Source organism: Rhinatrema bivittatum, chromosome 7 (assembly GCF_901001135.1).
Source record: "Rhinatrema bivittatum chromosome 7, aRhiBiv1.1, whole genome shotgun sequence".
Lineage (NCBI taxonomy): Eukaryota > Metazoa > Chordata > Amphibia > Gymnophiona > Rhinatrematidae > Rhinatrema > Rhinatrema bivittatum.
The window spans coordinates 255,677,889-255,692,676 of record NC_042621.1 but is presented as its reverse complement, the minus strand read 5'-3'; the positions used below and the strand labels follow the sequence as shown (position 1 = coordinate 255,692,676).

The 14,788-nt window shown below is 46.3% G+C and overlaps 1 protein-coding gene across 1 annotated transcript in view; it reads left to right on the top strand.

Moving 5' to 3' along the window:
- ABCC2 (ATP binding cassette subfamily C member 2) overlaps window positions 1–14,788 on the top strand; it is a 149,309-nt gene that overhangs the window by 127,997 nt on the left and 6,524 nt on the right. Inside the window, exons 26-29 of the mRNA XM_029610078.1 lie at window positions 6,100–6,226; window positions 10,572–10,673; window positions 12,292–12,435; window positions 14,416–14,574. Coding sequence (XP_029465938.1) covers window positions 6,100–6,226; window positions 10,572–10,673; window positions 12,292–12,435; window positions 14,416–14,574 — 532 coding nt within the window. The remainder of the gene's footprint in view (window positions 1–6,099; window positions 6,227–10,571; window positions 10,674–12,291; window positions 12,436–14,415; window positions 14,575–14,788) is intronic.

The following is a 14,788-nucleotide window of genomic DNA, read 5'->3' as shown; positions in this document are numbered from 1 at the left end:
GGTAACAAGTTCCGTATGAGTCCTACACCTGCCTTGTTCCTGAGACGCCGCTCCTGCTTGTATCGTGGACCCTGTCTGGCACCTGCTCCTCGGGGGTCAGTGTGCGCTCTACGGGGACCTGTTCCCTGGCCTACTCTGCTCCTCTGGCTGGCCCTGCGCCTCTTGGGTTCCATCTGGCTTCCTACTCTAACTCTGCTCTGCTTGGGAACTACTGCAGCGACTTGTGAGTTCTCAGCCGGCCTTCCCCGCTCCTCGGGGTTGCGCCATATCCTTCAAAGACTGTTCACACCTTCCCGCACGGGCCACACTCACCTACTCCAAGACCAACCTGAGCTTCCCCGCTCCTCGGGGCTTGCTCTTTGTGATTCTACAATTGACAGCTGTCCCGCTCCATGGGCCTGTTTCTCCATTATTCAGCCAGCTACCCTCCAATCTCCAGGTACCTGTCTACATGAGCTACTGGACTTGGGCTCGGGCTCTCCACCCCGGGGGGTTCGCCTACACTCTCCCTCTATGCCCACTGCACTGTGACTCCGCCCCTCGGGCTGCACCATTGGAGAATATCCTGCTTGGCTGTTTGGGCGCTCATCATCCCGTGATCTGGCTGGTGCCCTCTCTCTTCAGTCTCTCCAAGTGCCATCTACAGACTGCTAGCCTATGGGGGTCATCTCCTGGTCTCTGGAGATCTCCCCTCGACTGTGCACAGAGCTTCCCTACACTCCAACACCTCGGCTCCTGACGGTGCGGACCTCTGGGGCTCCTCCCCACAGGCTGTATCAACTCGCACCTCGGGCCAAGGGCCCACATACACACTAATCATAACAAAAGGTTTTCTGATTTTTCTTCTTTTTTAATAAAGCGGAGTCGCTTACCTGTAACAGGTGTTCTCCAAGGACAGCAGGATCTCAGGCCTCACACATCATTGGATGGAGCTCGAAATGGAAAACCTATGTAAAAGTTTCTAGAACTTTGACAGCCTCATTGAGCATGCTCAGCATGCGTTATACCACGTGTCCATACGGGCTCCCCATTCAGTCTCACAATATATAATTCAAGAATAACATAATAAAGGAGAAGAAACCTACATAGTGAAAACCCAACTCCACGGGGTGGCGGGTGGGTTTCATGAGGACTGATATCTTGCTATCCTCAGATAAGGCAGGTAAGCAACTCTACTTTCTCTGAGGACAAACAGGATGGCAGTCCTCACACATGAGTGAATGCCTAGCTACAGACTGCACCCCAACATAAAAGGGGACATACAAAATACACAAAAAGTGCCAACAGTCACAACAGCAACTAGTTTTGTTGGTAATTGGGGGGGAGAGGAGCAGCCTAAACACAAACAATGGACTCTAGGTTGGAATAGATTTGGGTTCTAAACCTCAAACAAGTTTCAAAGAACAGATTTGGCAAATCTGCTGTCACTTCCACCATCCCTATCCAAACAATAATTTGATGTGAATGTGTGGAGAGAACTCCATGTCGCAGCCCTGCAGATCTCCTCCATGGAAACTGCTCGCAAGAGGCCACCAACGCTAACATGGCTTGAACAGAGTGAGTCTCGACATGGCCCACAAGATGCATTCTCACCTGTGCATAAGAGAAGGAAATGCAGTCTGCTAGCCAAAAAGTGTGTCTGTTTGGCAATGGCGATTCCCTACTTATTCTCCTCAAAAGAAAGAAAAAGTTGGATGGACTGTCTATGGGCTGCTGTCCAATCCAGATAGAAGGCTAAGGCTCTTTTGCAGTCCAGACTCTGCAGGGCTTGTTTGCCTTGGTGCGAATGGGGCCTGGGAAAGAATGTTGGCAGGATGATGGACTGGTTAAGATGGAAGTCCGTCACCACCTTAAGCTGGAACTTAGGGTGTGTATGTAAAACTACCCTGTTATGATAAAAACTTATTGTTAAGGTGTATAAGTCACTAAGTCCTGGAGCTCGCTGACCCTGTGTGCTGAAGTGACTGCCACCAAAAATGTGACCTTTCAGGTCAGGTACTTCAGGTAACAGGGACGTAGTAGCTCAAAGGGAGCTTTCATCAGTTAAGCTAATACTACGTTGAGGTGCCAAGACATAGCAGGAGGCCTTACGAGAGGCTTCAATTGAAGCAGGCCCCGAAAGAAACATACAACTATAGGTTGTACAGAAGTGGTACACCACGGTGGTTTACAGAGTTGGTACCCCACGGAGGTATGCACCCGTTGCACTCAGATGAACTCTAATGGAGTTGGTCTTCAAACCAGCTTCCAATAGATATAGAAGGTAATCAAGCAGTTTTTGTGTGGAGCATGAGAAAGGGCTTTCTGCTCATACCACATGGAAAACCTCCTCCACTTCAGTCCATAGGACTTTCTAGTGGAAGGTTTCTGGAAGCCACCAGGACCTGAGACACATCTTCCGATAGATCAAGTGTTTGCAATATTAACCTCTCAACATCCAGGCTGTGAGTGAGAGGGTCTGGAGGATGGGGTGTTTTCTCAATCCTGTGTGTTGAATCTGGGGGAAGTCCCCAGACTGACTGATTTCCAAATGGACAACTCCCGCAGGAGTGGAAACCAGACCTGTCTCGGCCAATGAGGGGCTATGAGGATCAAAGTCCCTTTGTGCTCGTGAAGCTTCAAAAAAATCTTTGCTACCAGTGGAGCTGGAGGATACATGTTCAGAAGACCCTTGCCCCAATGCCAGACAAGGGCATCTGAGGCTGATTTGTCTCATGTCCTGTACAGGGAGCAGAACTGAGAAACCTTCCTGTTCCAAGGTGCTGCAAAGAGATCCATATCTGGGCTTCCCCAGAGGCAGAAGATTCAGTTTGCAACCCCTGGGTCCAGAGACCATTTGTGGAGTCTGAAGTCATGACTCAGTCTGTTTGCTATCATGTTCTCCATTCTGGCCAGATACATAGCCCTGAGCACCATCCTGTGGGATAGGGCCCATGACCAAATCTGGACCGCTTCCTGGCACAGGAGGTATGATCCCGTACCTCCATGCTTGTTGACATACCACATTGCCACTTGGTTGTTGGTTTGGATCAGGACAACTTTATTAGACAGTCAATCTCTGAAAACCCATGGTGCATCCCTGATCGCCCAGAACTCCAGGAAACTGATTTGATAAAGACATTCCTGGGAAGATCATAGACCCCAAGTGCTGAGCCCATCTACATGAGCCCCTCAATCCAGGGTGAATGCATCCATGGTTAGGACAGTTTAGGTAGGTGGACTTTGAAAGGAGATCCCCCGTTCCAGATTTGAAATTATTCACCACCAGGACAAAGAGTCCTGGAGAGATGAGGTGACTCAAATACAATCCTGGAGGTTCTGCATGGCCTGATGCCTTTGCAAACTTAGGGTCCACTGGGACTTTCCCATGTATAAAAGTACCAAGGGAGTGACATGAACAGTTGCGGCCATATGGCCAACGTCCTTAACATGTGCCAAGCTGACACCTGCTAGCTCTGTTGAGCACCTGCCGCAAAAGGGTATTCCCACATCCTCAGCAGTAACTCCACAAGGATCTCCTGCACTGGGACTATCACGATCTCCTTATGAGGCTCCATGAACTGGAGGATAGCAATCATTTTATACCTGATATCCTTTTCAGCCATTAACTGAAAAGAGATTACTTCCACCATCAACCAGATAAAACCTGCGAAGGAGAGGTCTTCTGGCAGGGACTTCCTTTGATCCTCTGTTGGATTCTCTGGAGGAGATGGATCTAAGGGGAGACCATTAGAAGTATTTTCAGAGACCACAGATGAGTCATCCTCCCAAGGGCCATACATGCCCTCATCCCCACTGTCATCAGACGGGGCCCTGGGTGCTTGGCCTTCATCCAGCAGTGCAGGAATCGATGGAATTGGATGAGGGGCTACAGCCTTTGCCAGTCTCGGGAGTTTCCTCCTCTGAGGACCCGGCCACAATGACTGGATCAGCAGGAGGCAAAGGAGTGCCCAGGGCATTGATACTGCCCTGGGAACCTACGCCAGCTGGGTCAGTAACACACTGATGAGCACATGCAGGGATTCCAGCAGTGGCTCGCGGAGCGATGGTGCCAGTGTCAGTGCCATCGGTGCTGCAATGCCAAGGCCATGCATCACCTTCTCTATGGCCAGCTACACACGTCTCTCCAATTCCTTCTTCAACATTGCCGATGCCAAAGCAGGCTGGGACACAGGAGGTGTAACCAAATCCTCTTTGGAACCGAGAGCAGGATCAATGGCTGGCATCAGGACCCATAGAATCCATGGTGTACACCCCAGCATCGATGCAGGACTGGTATAGCTTGCTGTGGGGTTGCTTTGAGGGTATCACAACATGAGCTGGTGCATCCTCATGCCCCACACCGTACATCAACGGGGACCGATGCCAATGCTTCTTTGGCTTCCCTTGATGCTCAGCATGGTCCTTCCCTGGTGCTGAGGTTGAAAATGATGAACCTGATGCCATCGACCTGGAGGAATCCAATGATGGCCAGTCTCCGGTGTCGCTTTCAGCCGATGACCTCGACAGAGCCAACGGCCTTGCTGATGTTGAAGGCTTGATGTCCATCGGTGCAGCTCCAAGGTCCCTCAATGCTGATGCCTATGGATTGGTCTTTGCCAGCCCGAAGAAACACTCCATCTTATCTAGTCAGACAATACATCCCTTTGGGGTCATCTTGGCACACTTGCTGCAACCCCTGATGTTCTGCAATGCCCTAAGGCAGAGAGCACATCTATCCTGTGAGTACATGATAGACATGATCCTTGCACACCTGAGGCACTGCATAAAAACCTACATGGTTATGTCGCCATGAAATAAAAGGGATGTAAGATCGAAATCAATGGCAGCTGTTGATGGCCATTGGGTACAGAGCACACTGCCAACCCGGGGTATCAACAACAAAAGTAAACTTACCAATACATATCAAAAAAACAATCTAGGATGCTAAAAGGAAAACCGGGGGACTCCATGTTGACCGCGCAAGGCAGCGAAAAAAGAATTGCTAAAAGTTAAGACTTGAAAAAGCAGGCCAAAAAATTGGCAAAGTGAGGTTCTTACTCAACTGCAAAATGTCAGGCTCTTCAGAAAAGAAGAGAGTGAAGGGGATCCTACTTGGACAAGTGGTGTAATGCATGCTGAGCATGCTCAATGAGGCTCAAAGTTCTAGAAATTTTGATATAAGTTTTCTGTGCTAGGCTCCGTCCAATGATGCCACCCATGTGTGAGGATTACCATCTTGCTTGTCCTCGGAGAATGATATTTCTTGATATGGATCCTCATTATTTTGTAGCAGTTTTGATTCTACATTCTTGACTATAGGTACAGCAAAATATATTGAAAATAATTTTTGTTTTAAGTTAAAAATACAACTTTGCTTTCAAATGTAATTTTTTTTTTATCATGGGTAGATTTATAGGCTCTTTCTGTGTAAACTGCACATATTTATATTTTGGACCATGTTTCATAGTGAAATATATGCACTGTTAATTTTGATAGTTATTGACTGATGGTGGTTGAATCATTGACAGTTTTTGATGAATTGATTTTTTTTTTCAGCTATGTCCTATTCTTTGCAGGAAAGTCAAATATACAGTAGCCTCTGTGAGTCTGCTTCACACACACAAATGATGTGCATGGAAAGGCACATTTGTAGGTGCAGAAACTTGATCATTGAAGGAGTAGCCTAGTGGTTAAAGCAGCAGGCTACAAACCAGGGTTCAAATCCTACTACCACTCCTTGTGACCTTGGACAAGTCACGTTACCCTCTGTTGCCTCAGGTGCAAATTAGATTATGAGCCCTCTGGCCATAGGGAAATACCTGAATCTAATCTGCTTTGAAGCACCAAAAAGCAAAATATAAATAAAATAAAACACTATTCAAGTGAAAGCATTACACACTCTAAAAAGTCTATCACTTTGAAACTTAAGCTTCTTTGGTCATCTAAATCTTTTATGCTTAAATAGAAGAATTGTCAGCACCAGGACTGCAAGTCTAGTGGCCTTTTTTTTTTTTTTTTTAAATCCCCCTCCTCTTTTTGTGGTGCCTGCTGTTAGATGCATGATGCCAGGCTTAATCAGCCTTGAAAATTCACCCCACTGTATTCTTTCTGCTACAGGTGGCTTGCGATTCGCCTGGAGTTTGTTGGAAATTGCACTGTGTTCTTCTCTGCACTTTTTGCCGTGCTAGCGAGAAATTCGGTGAATAGTGGAATTGTTGGATTGTCCATTTCTTCTGCTCTAAATGTGAGTGCCATGAAAAAGACAAACAGAGACAGAGAGATTGGTGGTAGATAAAGAGCTTTGAGGCCCATGGATTCTGCCCAGGTGCCTGCCCCTGCCTGGTGCAATATCTCACCCTCCTCTTCAGTGCTTCTCAACCCAGCCCTCGAGACACACCTAGCCAGTCAGGTTTTCAGGATATCCACAATGAATATGCATGAGATAGATTTGCATGTACTGCCTCCCTTGTATGCAAATCAGTCTTATCCATATTCACTGTGGATGTCCTGAAATCTGGCTAGCTAAGGGTGCCCCGAGGACTGGGTTGAGAAGCACTGCTCTACTTGATTTCCATTTTTACCCTCATCTGTTGTGCTTGTCTCATTCAGGTCTTTATACAGAAATATATATGCTTCAAATACTGTTTCTGTTTCAGGTGATTTAGAACTATTTGTGAATTTATAACTAAGTATATGTAAACTACCAATCACAATAAGGGGAAGGTGTAGTCTTGTGATTAGAATACGGAATTATAAACTAGAAATCCAAGAACAGAGCTTCCCAAATCTGTCCTGGGGACCCCACAACCAGTCGGGTTTTCAGGATATCCACAATAAATATGCATGAGATAGATTTGCATATACTGAGTCTCCTTGGTATGCACATTTATCTCATACATATTCATTGTACATATCTTGAAAACCTGACTGGCTGTGGGGTCCCCAGAACAGGTTTGAGAAACTCTGTCGAGAACAAAAGTTCATCTCCCTTCAGTGGTTTTCAACCCAGTCCTCAAGACCCACCTATCCTGTACCTATCCTGTTAGGTTTTCAAGGATATCCACAATGAATATGCATGAGATAGATCTGCATGCATTGCTTCCATAGAGGTGAATTTTAAAAGTCCAGCATACGCATTAATTAGGGAATGTGCCAAGAAGTTGGGCTTGCACTTGCTGAGCGGATTTTAAAAGCCACCGAGATATGCACATATCTCCCATAGCATGCACATCTTGAAAGTTTTCAAAAAGGGTTGTGCCATGGGCATGGTCTGGGCAGGGCATGGGCATTTCAGGGTATGAACATAAAGGGCCGGATTTTAAAAGGGTTACGGGCATAAGGTACGCGCGTAACCCTTTTAAAATGCCCCTGCACGCGCCAAGCCTATATTGCATAGGCTTCCGGCACGCACAAAGCCCCGGGACGTGCGTAAGTACCGGGGCTTTCTTGGGGTGGGCGTGTCGGGGGCGTGATGCAGTCGATGCGTCATCGGGGGGCGTGTCGGGGGCGTGATGCGGTCGGCGCGTCATCCGGGGGAGGTGCTGCGGGCGTGGCCGCGGCCTCCGGACCAGCCCCCGGACCGGAACATGGTGCGCGGCAGCCGGCCCAGTGCGCGCAAAGTTACGCCTGCTTCGAGCAGGCGTAACTTGTGCGACAAAGATGGGGGGGGGTGGCGGAAGGAAAGTTCCCTCCAAGGCTGCTCTGATTTCGGAGCGGCCTGGGAGGGAACGGGCAGCGCGCGCAGGGCTCAGCGCGCGCAAGTTGCACAAATGTGCACCCCTTGTGCGCGCCGACCCCAAATTTTATAAGATACGTTCGGCTACGCGCGTATCTTATAAAATCCAGCGTACATTTGTTCGCGCGCGCTGTCTTTTAAAATGTACCCCAGCATGTGCACGTGAATACTGACTCAACCTGACGTGCACCAAGGCCCCCTGCAGTGTAACTTTACTTCTGCTTTGGATGCCGTGTAAGTTAAAATTTAAAGAAAACTAGGCAGATCTGCGGGGTTTTAAGAGTCCTGGCTAACTGGCGAGAGTGAAGGCTATCAAACCAGGGGGCTTGGAGGGCCTCTCTCTTAACTGGGCGAGCTGAGGACGAAGTGGAAAAACTGGGAATGGCATTGGCGTGCGCCCCTTTTAGTTTTCCCCATTTATGCGGTAAAAGTAGGATTTGTGCGCATATGTGTGTGCACGGCCAGGGTATTTTATAACATGCGTGCATATGCAGGAATATGCTATAAAAAGTTCACATACCTGGGCATTTGCTGATGTATGTGCGCAGATGTGCTCATGTGTGTCGTTTTGAAAGTTATCAAGTATGCAAATCTACCTCATGCAAATTCATTGTGGATGTCCTGAAAACCTGACTGGCTAAGTGTATCCTGAGGACTGCGTTTAGAACCCTTACCTTATACCACCCTATGTACATTTTGGCCAAAATATCTGCAAGTCAGTTTATTTGCAGAATATAAAGCAATTGTTTTCCCCCAAGGATTTAACTATTGCATATTCAGAAATAAAAAAAAAAATAATCCACAGAAAAATGTGTGTAAGTAAAATCATCTGCTAAAAGTAAAATGGTATCCTTGTTCCTGCTTCTTAAATTTAGCAAAGGTCCTCCAGCACATTTGAAAGGAGCCGTTAACTAATCTGAAGGCTTCATTATTTAACTTGTAAGCACAAGAATACTCACATGCAAAACCTGATGCCCTAATTCAGAAGGAATGGGCAAGCTTTCTTTGTGGCATCTAATTCTTCTTCTGTCATGTATGGTTCCCACTTATATGGGGTCCCTAATTTTAGCCACCCTCCGCTCGTCTGTCTGATCAAGCACAGTTCTCCTGCTTGAGCTGCAGGACTCAATATCCTGGTGAATGGGATTGATCCACATCTTTTTTTTTGTTTTCCTCTGGCCCTCCCCCTACCCCCTAGACCAGGGGCAGCTCAAGGCAATCTACCACCTGAGATGAGGTACAAGATTTGCACCCCCTCTCGCTCCACCCCTTGCTCGCCCTCCCCCCCCCCTTCCCTCCTCCCTTCAGCTGCCACCGGCCTGGCATCCCTCCTCCCTCCTCCATGCCGCTGGCTTGGCCTGCATCGGTGGCCCTCCTCCTTTCTCCACGCCACTGGCCTGGCCTCTGGCGGCGGCGGCCCGCAGCAACGACCCTCCTCTTTTCTGCTGCCGCCGGCCTGGGTTGGCAGCCGCGGCAGGGGCAGGCAGGGTGAGGCAGATGCCACTGTGGCGTTCTGAGAAGGGCATTTTTTTTGCCACCTCAAAATTCTGCCGCCTGAAGTGGCCACCTCACCCTGCCTCATTATAGAACCGCCCCTGCCCCAGTCTCCATTTCCTTCTTGCTTCTGTGACATTCATTTCTTCTTTCCACATATCCGAAACATCCTAGTCTACTTTCCCTTACCCTGTGATCTCAGCAACTTTCAGCTTTTTCCTAACTAATTCCTTCCTGGCCTTATCACGTTGCATCCCCCCCCCCCCCCCCCCCACCCCAAGCATCCAGTGCCACATCCTCATCTCAGTCACACCCACTGCTTGCTCTTTCTTTCTCGCAGGCCAACACTCTGCTTTGTAAACAAGTATTGGCCTCATTACTGTCTTAGTACAATTTCCCTTTTAATCAGCATGGGATTTCCTTATCACAAGCAGCAGCACTTTCTTTACCTAGCTGCCTGGTCTTGAGCCTCACATGTTAATCATTAAAGATATGAAGGTAATTGGACTCATAAAATATTCTTGATTCCTAGGAAGCTGCTCATCATTTGAAGAATACTTTTTTTATACATTTGCAGGGCAACAGAAATTCTCAGTTCTAAATTGTAGTTCATTTTTCTTAATTCTCAAGGCATAATTTGTTTTGTGGCATGACAATTTTGTCCTGCTCCTTTTGAATTTCCAGTCAGTCAGAACCAGCCTTTATTTGGCTATGGTACCATGATCCTTTATTTGTACCTACTTGGGGCTATCTCCCCTCCCTTTTTTTTTTTTGGTCTCACCTAGCTAACATGGACCTTAAGTATGGCCACTAAGGTGTTGCTACTGAGTGATTACTGAGACCATCTCATCCCTCAAGGGCTGTGAACGCTGCATCCACAGCCCTAGCCTAGCCCGGGAGTCAGAGCCAGGTCTTGTACAGCACCTGTGGTCAAGTCATTGATTAATCCTAGAGGCACTTCTTATCCTCAGCAACACCCAATGAAGCAGGCATCTCTAGGTGAATAACTGGGGGTGGGGGGTGAGAAGGCAAAGTCAAGAGCCTTACCCTTCATTCCCAAGGGTTACTGATTATGGAAGATGATCACTGTGGGGGGAGTTGGCTAGGGATGCTGCAACGTGTGGTCTTTGTTCCAGTGCGGGCACTTTTTATAATTGCCCCAATAGCGTCCGGTGCTGTAACCAATCGCGCACTTACATCCCACTATTATTCTTCCATGTGACGCAGAATAACTTACCGCAAGCCACTAATATATAAAATGGGATCCGGTTAAAGTGCGTGCAATCTCTCGGCGTTCCTGTGCTTATTTGTGCTGCCACGCTGCCGATCACAAGCCCATTTCTTTTTCTGTGCTTGACAGATAACCCAGACCCTGAACTGGCTGGTGAGGATGACGTCAGAACTGGAGACCAACATTGTGGCCGTGGAGAGAGTGAATGAGTACATCAAGGTGGCGAATGAGGTGGGAAGCGAGCTGACACGGAGGGAAACGGAGAACAGGGGGTGGGGCAAATGAGGATTCTGAAAAGTACAGGTCAAAGACAGAGCCACTTTTAATCTCTAAGGAAGCCATGTGTGATGTATACAAACAGCTTCTGGTGTAATGAGTGGCATCACCTACAGCAATTGACCAGGATTTGTCAGATAATGCAATCTGCTTCCCCTTTAAGTGCGGGTTTTCTATGACATGGTACTGTCAGATGTTTGCTTTAGTGCCGGTGTCCATTTATTTTCAGTGACAACGCCCTTGACGGAGGGCAGCTTCACCAGGTAAATGTTATTGTTTCATTAGATGCTCTGACTTCCAGTTCAGGGCATTTAGCCAGACAATTATTTGGTGATAACACCCAGCCCCCTGGACATTTATTATCAAGGATAAAAGGAACATGTAGCATTGTTAATGTGCAGCTATCCCGGTATAAATAATCCCCTAAAGTTGTTTTATTGACTTTACAAAACAGATCTTCCCTCTTCTGCCTCTCCATCCAAAGGTGTATAATTTCTGACCCATAATGTAGGAGGCCTGATTTACTGAGGCGCTGTTCCTATTCTGTGTTTATGGGATAAAAGCCGAGGAAATCTGGCCCTAGCATAGAAGTTGCCAATTATGGCGTTGATGGCTTGTCATCTAAGCTGTCTATTAATGTTCATAAACCGAAACGTGTTGGTTTGTTACAAAATATCTAGTTGTAACTAGAAATGGGAAAATACAAGTCTGTGATTGAAAGTTAACGAAGTGATCCTACGAGCAGCATAAATCATCCAGATCATGGATATCTAGCATGCTGGAACGCTGGAGGCTTTTCCCAGGCTCTCCCTATCTCTCCAGCTTGCTGTTGCATATTTAACTTTGTAGTGTCAAGCAGGCATAGTTCACTAACTGGCAGATATATCTAGCTATATATTATAGGGATGTGCAATCATTTTTCCCGAATTAGGAATGGTTTGGGAGAACCGAAAAACGATTGAATGTTTTCTGAAATTTTGTAAAAAATTCTTTTTTTAGTTAGCATGCGCTAACTCTGCCAGGTTAGTGTGCACTAACCTCAAAATCATGCCCCCCCCCCAAAAAAAAAACCCCTGAACCACGGGAAAAAAGAAATTCCCATGGGGGGCCCCGAAATGAAGCCCGACATGAAATTTTTACACGAAGCACATCTCTAATATATTGTCTTTTGGTCCTTTCTCTTTTTCCTTCTAGCTCATTCAGAACCTGTGCTGAGATCTGGCACCTTGAGCCTTCGCTCACCACTTCCCAGAGATTTTCCCTTCCTCCCACTGTCCCGAGACCAGGAGCCATGCATCACAGCTCCTTGCTGGGCCTTACATCCTGGGCTCTAAATGTGGCCATGATCAATGATTCATGACTCTCTCCCCCCACTGGGGGGCTGTGAATACTGCCTTTGGAGTATCCCCAGCCCCAGAATGGGTATATTTTATTTTTAAATGTCTACATTGGACTGGAGCTAGTTCTTTTCCCTGTAATGTGTGCATATAATATTAATATTCCTGTCAAATATGCTCATGATCCTTCCTGAGATGCATATGTCCATTCGCTTCTCTTTTCTGTATTGTTTCAGGCTCCATGGGTGACAGAACAGCGCCCCCCACCAAACTGGCCAGAGAAAGGAGAGGTTCGGTTTATTGACTATAAAGTTCGATATCGCCCAGAGCTGGATTTAGTACTTCATGGGGTAACATGTGACATTGACGGTACCGAGAAGGTAAGAAGAACGTGAACCAGTGCCAAGGGTTTTTCAATCAGATCGCACCCCCCCCACTTTACCTTCCTATTCAGAAATATCTGTAAAAGTTAAGCCTAGCACAGATTTGAATGTGGAGTTTATTTATTACAAGAGTTGTAGTCCGCCATTTTACCAGGACTTGCTCATGGCAGATTACAGACATAATTTGCTCTGATATCGCAAAAGAACTTTCCATCAGGCTGGGCTTGTAATAAGACCATCATCGCTAAAGAGAAAGGAGAGTGCTGCCTGTTGAAGTGGCCAAGATGTCACTCCACCTAAAAGTGCAGATGGCTCAAGAGAAGAGTCTCCAGTTCTAGATCTTTTCTGTTTATGGAGTTTTGGGGGATTTGGATTGATGCCATTTAAAACCTGTGCATCAGTGGAATTTTCCATTTGTGATGGCGGTAACATTTTAGGACCTTTTTGGTCAATGTTGTTTGACCTTAATTTCATAGCAGCATTAAAAACTGTTCCATCTGTGAAGGTTTCTTTTTTAAGAAATTGCTTCTTATTACTCATTTTTGGGCTTCCAGCTCTAACGGCCCCTGCTCCTTGTGACCTTGGGAAAGTCCCTTTACCCTCCATTGCCTCAGGTAGAAAATTGGATTATAAGCCCTTGGGGGATATAGAAATACCTGTAGTACCTGAATGTAATCTGCTTTAATGCACACTTTGAAGTGCCATAAAGCAGAATACAAACAAACAAATAAATAAATTCCTAACTCAGCCTAAGTATCACAGTGACAGTCCTCAGCTGAGAGGCACAAACTGTGTCCCCCTTTGCATCCTGGATACAAGTGCAAGCTGAGGTCCACAGCTAAGTGTCATTAATTCATGGCCAATAGGACTCCCTCCCTCCCAGAGGCAGTGAATACTATCTTGGCAGTATTTACAGCCCTGGCCTAGCCAAGAAGAAGGTGCTGGGTCTAAGAATCAAAACAGGTGAGGTTTTAGGTTAAATAGAGTTTTGTTTGTTTTACATGGCTGATGGTGGTATTTAATTGCATTTGCTACTGCATGAGCTGACAATGCCACTTATATGTTTGACTGAAGAATTGTGCAATAGGTGGCAGTTTACAGAGGCTTGTCCAGTGCTGTAGACAATTCTCAGGTCAGATTCTTTTCCATGTACTGATGTCAAAAGCAGTATAGGAACCTGGAAGATTCTCAGAGAGATCAAAGATTTTACTATAAATACAAGAGCAAGTCAATGTTGGCCCATCTTCACTGGCCCTTTAAATCAAGTAAACAGCCAATGGCATCATTTGGGTGACATTTTAGCCCTGCTTCCTATGGCTTAAACTCTTCCGTAGAATTTTCAGTTAAAGGCCCAGTAAATAAAGGTCTGCATTTCCTAATTCTAATTGATATAGAATGGATAAATCATGCTTACAGTTCTACGGTAAGTGTAAAAACTAAACAAAGAGTTCAAAAAGGAAGTATGTCAACACAACATACAGAAAGAAATCCATGGCTGTAAACCAGTGAGTGTGAGAGAGCTAAGTTAGATTTTCACAAAGCTCTAGCTGACTAATTGTGGGAGTTAGCAGCTTAGACCCAGCATTTAGCAAATTAACCCCCGACGTAGTGGTTAAAAAACATATGCATGTATTTCTCCCCACATTTGCTTTTTGGTACATAAGTGCTCCTGAGGGGGTCTGTAGGTTGGATTTCACAGTATATGTATGTAGTTTTATCCACATAGGTCACTGGACAGAAACAGCTAGTGTAAGTAAACATGGGTAATTTTTACTCCATTTTAGGAAGATTTTCAAGCGACCCTGCTTACTCAAAATGGACTCCTATATGCATGTTGCTCCTTTTTTGTGGATTTTGGCTGATTGATAGCTTTAGATCTGATTAGAGTACTGAACCATGCAGTACTTATGAGTGGTGCCATGGACACTTCCACTGCACTGATACATAGCTCAGTCTTTGGGTGATTATTTTTCCCAGGTTGGCATTGTGGGCAGAACTGGTGCTGGAAAATCCTCCCTCACAAACTGCATTTTCCGGATCATTGAGTCTGCTGGAGGGACGATCGTGATTGATGGCGTGGACATTTCAACCATTGGCCTCCATGATCTGAGACAAAGGCTGACCATCATCCCCCAGGTGAGGACTTTGCTTCCCGTTTGCATTCCTCATACATTTATGCACCCAGCCTATAAATATTCTTTTCATTAGTCTTCTTTGACAATTCTCAGTGATATCACCAGCATTTCTGTAGACAAGCTCTCAACCTGTTCCAAATCGAATTTACACTTCCTTGGCTCTGTATAACATGCATATTACTAGGTTCCATATCTTTGACTTCACAGCGAGGGAA